At 42.4% G+C, this 8,124-nt stretch overlaps 1 protein-coding gene across 1 annotated transcript; it reads right to left on the reverse strand.

The window, feature by feature from the left end:
- Nucleotides 1-527: 527 nt before the first annotated feature.
- On the reverse strand, nucleotides 528-1,466 carry LOC308639830 (olfactory receptor 10V1-like; the record flags this gene model as incomplete). Its single annotated transcript, XM_081278167.1, has 1 exon — nucleotides 528-1,466. The coding sequence occupies one exon, from the start codon at nucleotides 1,464-1,466 to the stop codon at nucleotides 528-530; it is 939 nt and encodes a 312-aa protein (XP_081134293.1).
- Between the last annotated feature and the right edge of the window lie 6,658 nt (nucleotides 1,467-8,124).

An 8,124-nucleotide genomic window follows, 5' to 3' on the forward strand; every position in this document is an offset into this window, starting at 1 on the left:
GCCAAGAAGTAGAAGTGACGTCATAGGCTACTATTAATGCTAGTGCCGTTGCTTCAGTTTGCACTGCTGTATATCAAGTAATGTTTAGGTTATTTTCTGGTGGTGCAGGAATTCTATGACTGAGCTGGCTTTGCCTTTCTGCTTTACTTTACCTTATTTGGTTCTGGGAGCTCCTTCTATTTCTATCCCTCCTGGTTCTGTGGCCAAAGAAGTTTTGTTTGGGTCCTCTTGTAACCTTCTGCTTGCCAGTGTCCACATTTCTGATAGTGCTCCAGATGACAAATGGAATCCCCCATGAGGGGGCAAAAAACATCTACAAACACTGCAGGACTGCCATGTCCCAGAAAACCTTAGGATCTGTTCCATGTTTCTGACCACCCAGAAAAGGGGGCAGTGAGAACCATGCAGAAGTCCTCATAGGGAGGCATGGGTCCACAAGGTGCATAGTGAGATGACTGGATTCTTGAAAGAGGTCAGGTCAGTCCTGGTGGGCCACATCATCCCCTTCTACTTGATGGGCTGTTGCTTCATCGATTGGGGCTCTCCAGGAGTCTCCTCAGGGCACCCTTTACTTCCTTGTTCCTCAGACTATAGATCATAGGGTAGAGCATGGGGGTTACATTGGTGTAGATTAAGGACACAATTTTGTCTTGTTCTGGGGTGTAGCAGGATTTGGGGCGAATGTAAATGAATATTGCACAACCATAGTGTAGAAGAGACACCAACAGGTGGCCAGCACAGGTGGAGAAGGCTTTGCTCCTGCCTTCAGCAGAGTGGATTCTGAGGATGGCAGCAATAATGAATCCATAGGAGAGCAGGATCAGCAAGAAGGGAAACAGCAGGATGAGCATGCAGACAAGAAAGACTGCAATCTCATTGGCTCGTGTGTCAGAGCAGGCCAGGAATAGCACGGCAGGAATGTCACAGAAGAAATGATTAATCTCATGGGACTGACAAAAGGGCAGGAGGAATATGAGTATGGTAAGGGTGAGTGAGAGTGCAAAGCCACTGATGCATGCAAGAACCAGCATCTGCAGGCAGAGGGCCCTTGTGATGATGAGTGTGTAGCGCAGGGGGTTGCAGATGGCCACAAAGCGGTCATAGGCCATAGCAGCCAGCAGGAAACACTCAGCTCCACCCAGGGCGATGAAGAGGTGCATTTGCAAGGCACAGCCCAGGAAGGGAATCCGCTGGTTCCTGGACAGGAAATTGGCAAGCATGTTGGGGACAATGACTAATATATAGCAAATTTCAATGGTGGACAGATTCCGGAGAAAGAAATACATGGGGGTCTGGAGACAGGTGTTAATGAGGGTGATGAGCACAATAGTTGTGTGTCCTGCTAGGGTGATGAGGTGCATGGCTAGAAAGAGTACAAAAAAGAAGATTTTCAGTTCTTCCAAGTCCCCAAAGCCCAAGATAATAAACTCAGAGCTTAAGGTGTGGTTTTTCTGCAATGGGTCCATCCTATATTCTCCTTTATAGAATTCTTGGGCTGAAAAGGACAGCTTGCTAGCAATTCTCCAAGCTGTGGGATGCTATGGAGCTCTTTCCACAGATGGGAGTGCAGCCAGGGTTTTTAGGCTTAGCCTTTGCTTTCATTCTATTAGCTTTCCAATTCTGCCCACTCTTCATGGAGAATGAAGAACTGCTGACATTAGGTCACTTTGGTTCACCTGCTGAGTTATTACAAAGATGAACCAAGATGAGAGAATTCGAATATGAAGTTATTTTTCATAGACCTAATGACACTGTTTCTATCCGAGCTGTCCTACATTTTGAAGAATTGTGTGCAGTGGGAGTGAGAGGCTAAGGTTGATGAATCAGTAGGTTGAAATGGAGACTGGGCCTGCAGGGTCACTGACATTGCTGTAGGAAGGAAGGTTTGGTTAGTTCATCTTACACACTTTTGACTTTGTACATTAGTTATATTATCCTTACTACCACTCCCAAACTCCCAAGATTCCTGCAGCTGACAGGCTGTGAACTGTACAGTAGAAAGGAAGGACACATAACCTGCAGTAACTGCCACCTTTCCACTGTTTGGGCTCCTCAATTGCAGGGAAGCCTTAGTTTTATGTGGTACCTCCTTCTAGACACCTCTCCTGGCCTCTTCAGTTGCTCAGATGGGTTGGTCCCTTCCCTATGTTCCCATAGTACTCTGGGCTTCCCCAATCATGTTGTTTATCACCAAGTTCTATAATTTTTTTTGTATTGGGTTTGAGCCCAGAGGTACTTAACCACTGAATTTCATCTCCAGCCCTTTTAATTTTCAGATGGGGTCTTGGTAAGTTACTTAGGGCCTTGCTAAATTGCTGAGGCTTGCCTTGAACCCAAGATCCTCTTGCTGAAGCATCCTGAACTGCTGGGATTATAGGCATATGTTGCTGTGCTGAGAAAATTCTGTAATTCTTTATTTTTCTGTCCACTTCAGTAGTTTGTGAGCTTCAGGATGGCAAGAATGGTCTTATTCTGCCTCTCATACAGAGGCTGGCACCTGTTAGGAGTATAAATAAATGTTGAATTAATACTTGTGGCTCATTTCTGCATCTTCCACGATTAGTTCCAGGTTAGGCATAGAGTGAGAAAAACAGAGAGCAAAGGGCTGGGCAGGGTTGCAGGGTAGGAATGACTAGGACTGAGTCAGGAGAGGTCAGGGACAATGGGGAGTGGAATGTGACATACCTCTGGTTGATTTGCTTCCCAGATTTCAGGGACATTCACTTCCTCCTTGCCTCCAAAAGACCTAAGTTACAAACAGGAAACCTTATTTTCAGCCTCTAATTTATTCTTGTGCATCCATTTTCACAGATAAATAGAAAAAAGTTTCTAAAGATTTTAGAGATTTAGCAAATCAAGAATTAATAAGGGTTAAGGGCCCTGTGGGAATGGAGTTGCCACCTAAATGAGCTTATTTCTTCAGGACACAGTGTTTCTACTGGAAACTCTGAGGCTCAGTGTGGGGCCAATGAAACCACAAAACCAATTTTGATGATAGCTTTGCTTGGTATAGATGGTGGTTGCAGTTTTTGTTTCCCAGTCAGTTGCACTTGAAGTCTTTGAGATGGACAGATCCCCAGAGAACAATGTGTCCACTCTTCACTTCACTTCAAAGTAGATGGTCACAAAATCTTTCCCTGGTGACCCACCCCTTGGTCCTCTCCCCATTGCTGGCCCTGTCCTAAAACCCACAATAAGTTCCTGTCTGAAGTCCTCTGTCCGGATGGAGGCCAACCCAGCCTGAGATCACACTCCTTCTGTGACCCAGCCCAGCCTCCCACTCTGCACATGCTCAACCTTCTCAACACCCCCTTCATCCTCCCTTGAAAACTCTATGAGTGAAAATATGCTTCTTGGTTTTTGTGTGTCTTTCTTGGCTTTAGCTTTGCCACGCCCCATCACTTTCACTCTTTTCTTGCATGTCAGTGTGCTGCAGAGATGTGGGGATTGCTTTGTTTCATTGGACCCTAAACCTTAAAAATACTGAAAAATACAAAGATGTTAGTAAAAGTTACATATGATCCAAACACAAGTAAGAAGTGAAAATCAATGTCAAAGTTTCTGCTTCTTCAGTCCTTTCCACTACTCTTCAGAGAGAACCATTCTTAGCAGTAAGCAGCATTTCCTTTCCATCTGTCTTGTGCAAAGAAATGCACACTAATGGACTCATATGCACCACACACATATGTACACACAGTCACACAATCAAATGTATACAGACACGTAAAGACACACACCTGCACATACTCACAGTGCACACATGCACAAACAGGCACACTCATACAGACATATATAATCAGCACACTCACACATTAAAATATGAACGAGATCATAATATACACACTGCTCTTATTCTTGGAAGAAGCCATGTATTAATATGTCTGATACAGGTTCTCAAAAAGCACATAGTGATTTACTTCATTCTTTTTAACTGCTGCATTGCATAGGATGGATGCATTACAATTTGATTTATTATGATAAAATAAAATATTAATAGCACATATGTATTAATAATATATAAATGAAAGCAAATAAAAAATAAAAGTAATCATAATTTAATCACCATTACTACTTTGACATTGAAACAGTTTGCTATTTTTTCTTATTATACTCCATGGTATAAAGCATATCCCAGCGTAGAGCACAGAGCAGCGGCCAGGCTGTGAAGGCTGCTAGGGTATCCTTTTCTGCTCCTTTTTCATGTCACTGAATAGTCCTAGAGAAGAGGCCTAGGGTTACCTTGGAGAGCCAGATGGATGCCTGAAGTAGAAACCTGGGGAACAATCCTGCTAGAGATCTTGCTGCTGTTGGCAATCCTAAGAAGGATGAAGAGCCCATCCTTAGGGGAGTAGTGGCATGACTGAATGGCCAGAACCTGGCAACACAGCTTCCCAGAGCCCAGATGGTGGCTTTCCAGCCCGTATGGACCACAGGGAACAGCCCTCTGAAGTATTGCTGATGACTGTTAGGATGGGAAGTATCCTTAGAGGAGTTGCCCCAGTCTGTAACTTGCATTTAATAGCAGTGAAAGCAGAACTCAGAAAGTCCTAGGAGAGGTGAGGACACAGAGGGGACTGTCTCCTTAGGTCACACAGCTGAATTCAAACCTAAACCCTAATGGCTACTATTTTATTTGTAAATCTTGCATATGCTGCAGGTCTTGACAATGTTGTTTAAGTCAAATCTGCCAAAATTGTAGTTCCAATTATGCAGTTACCACTGTGTGAAGAGACCGCCAGGCTGAGTTGAGAGGCAGAAAACTTATGAGTTTGGCTTGGGTGCAATTCAGTGATCAAGTCATGCTAGAGGAGTGGAACCTGAGACTGGTGGCCTCTTAGGTACCACCCTCCCCCCTGCTAAGATTCTGTGCATCTGTGTCATAACTACGAGATGGTATGGGCGGGGATCTCAAGATCTCCATTGTAGTCTGCAAACTCATGATCATCAAAGTGGCTTACTCCATTGAGTGACATGGGGAATAAATTATGGAACCTCAAGAGTAACACTACCAAGCTGCCTAATCTTCTGTGTAATAATCAGCCAAAGCCATTCTCATGTCTTGGAAGCTTTTACTTCCTTGGAGGGCCAGCAACACTGCTGGGTTCTAGGCAGCAACAGTGAGGTGGCTTCCTTCCTAGCCCCTTTATGTACCCCAAAACAGAGATTCCAAACAGCCCTGTTTGAGCTTAGAATCACACAAATCTACCTTGAATCATTCTGGTACTTTCTGTCACTGCCTCCACCCGACAAGGGGCTTCCAACACTCCAAGCTGGGCATGTGGCACTTTCCTAGCTCTATCACGTTCGTCTTCTTCCATCCTCCTCTCTGATCTCTCTCTTCTCTTGGTCACAGTTTCTAAAACTAAAGGCCTACTGCTTTTAATAGCAACAAAGGCCATGGAAACCTTATTGTTCTAAGCACCCACAGAGCAGGCTTTTGGAAAAGCTCCATGATGTGGTCTTGCCCTATACGTGGGAAATGTGGACTGGTTACAAAGTCACTGATCCTTCCTGAGCTAAGTTGGAAAACAGCAGAAAACCATGTGCACTTGGAAGCTGACAGTGCCTGCTCATGGAAATATTGGGCTCTTGTAACAGGCAGCTCTAGTATCATCGATACCTAGCCATGAGGCCTGAAGCAGGGAATGGAAAGGAAGAGGTGTCAAATATAGACTTAATGCTTTAAAAGAAAAGTGCCTCAAATGAGACCTAACTTAACTGGGGCTTCTGTCTTGGAGTAATTCCTAGACATTCTGAAGCAGTGATAGTGAGTAACAGTGAATTGGCACTGAATGCATAGCACCCATTCCTGTGGATAGTGGCTCAAAATGCAAATCTCTGGCTCCACAAACCACTCAGAACCTCTGTTTGAGTCTGAGCAGAGGGGACATTTGAGATAATGAATTAGGACTTCAATTTCTTTCTACTTTAACTAAAAAAAATGTAGGCTTTTCTCTAATGTCTTTGAACTTGAATTTGTGAGGAGAATCTTTTAAAAATTTTCAAGAATTTTTGAATTCTTTTTAGTTATGATATAACACCAGGATACACCTTCACATAATCACAAAAGCATGGAACCTAATTCACTCTGATTCAGTCACCAGCACTTCCTCCTCCCTGCTCCCCTCCACCTACTCCACTGATCCCTCTTTAATCCATGATAGTCTATTTTTGTGTGTGAGTGGGACCCACCATGAAAGTTTGGTCATATTCATTCCACTGTTCTTTTCTTTCCCATTCCTTTGTCCTCCTCCTCAACCCTCAGTCTACTTTACTGATTTTTTCCTCTAGTTCGATGAAATTCCCCACTCTCTTTCCCTTTCTCTCTCTCTTTTTTAACTGCCTCCCCCCTTATTTTGGATTAGTTTCTGCATATCAGAGAAAACATTCTGACCTTTGACTTTTTAGGCCTAGCTTGTTTCACAGCATGAAAGTTTTCAGCTCCATCTATTTACCAGCAAATGCCATAATGTCATTCTTCTTGTGTATATATACCATTTTCTTTTTCCATTCACCTATTGAACAGCACTGGGCTGGTTGCATAGTTGAGATATTGGAAATTGAGCTGCTATAAACATTTATATGGCTGTGACACTGTGTCACTGTGTCACTGTAGTATGCTGATTTTAAGTCCTATGGGTATGTACTGAGGACTTGGATAACTGGGTCAAATGGCGGTTCCATTCCCAGTTTTGCAAGGAATCTCCATACTGCTTTCCATATTGGCTGCATCAATTTGCAGTCCCACCAGCAGTGTATGAGTGTGTCTTTTTCCCCACATCCTCGCCAACATTTATTGTTACTTGTATACTTGATAATTGCCATCCTGACTGGAGTGAGATGGAATTTCAGTGTAGTTTTAATTTGCATTTCTCTAATTGATAGAGATATAAATAAATATATTTATTTATTGACTGTATTTCTTCTGTGAAGTGCCTGTTCAGTTCCTTTGCTCATTTATTCATTGGGTTATTTTTTTTTTTGGTGTTGTGTTTGAGTTCTTTATGTATTCTGGAGATTAATGCTCTATCTGAGATGTAGATGGCAAAGATTTTCTCTCATTCTGTAGGTTCTCTCTTCACTCTCTTTCCTTTGCTGTGAAGAAGATTTTTAATTTGATGCCATCCCACATTGATTTTTTTTAAATTTTATTTCTTGTGATTTAGGAGTCTTGTTGAGGAAATTGGTTCATGTGCTGACATGTTGGAGTGTCGGGCCTACATTTTCTTCTAGAAGTTGCAGGGTTTCTGGTGTAATTCCTAGGTCTTTGATCCACTTTGAGTTGAATGTTGCACAGGGTAAAAGATAGGGGTTAAATTTCATTCCACAACATATGGATTTCAAAATTTTCCAGCACCATTTGTTTAAAAGGCTATTTTTTCTCCAAGGTACATTTTTGCCAACTTTGTCTAGTATCAGATAACTGTATTCATGTGTGATTCCCTCTATGTCTTTTATTCTATTGCATTGGTCTTCATGCCTATTTTGGTGCCAATGGCATGCTTTTTTTTAAACTATAGCTCTTTACTATAAGTTGAGGTCTGGTATTGTGATGCCTCCTGCTTTGCTTTTCTGTGAGGAGAATCTTAAAGTTTATTGTCTCCCCAGGAAAATTAATTGTGGAATATCTTGTAGGTTGGATTTTTATTTTGTATTTAAAAAAATTTCATATGTGTTTTTAGATGTATGGACCTTTATTTTTATTCATTTATTTTTATGTGGTGCTGAGAATCGAACCAGTGCCTCACACATGCCAAGCAAGCACTCTACCACTGAGCTACAACCCCAACTCTGGATTTTTATTATTACAGAATGCAATAGTTGTCATTTGATCTTTATTTTATTTTTTTTAGAGAGAGAGACAGAGATAGAGAGAGATAGAGAGAATTTCAATATTTATTTTTTAGTTTTTGGCGGACACAACATCTTTGTTTGTATGTGGTGCTGAGGATCAAACCCAGGCCGCACGCATGCCAGGTGAGCGCGCTACTGCTTGAGCCATATCCCCAGCCCCGTTGTCATTTGATCTTGTTGCAGGACCTCTCATGAGATATGTTGGGCAATGGTGGCTAGAAATAATTTGGGTTTGGAAAATAGAATAAAGTGTAAACTTTTACTAGGGGA

Source organism: Spermophilus citellus, assembly GCF_964194105.1.
Source record: "Spermophilus citellus genome assembly, chromosome: X".
Lineage (NCBI taxonomy): Eukaryota > Metazoa > Chordata > Mammalia > Rodentia > Sciuridae > Spermophilus > Spermophilus citellus.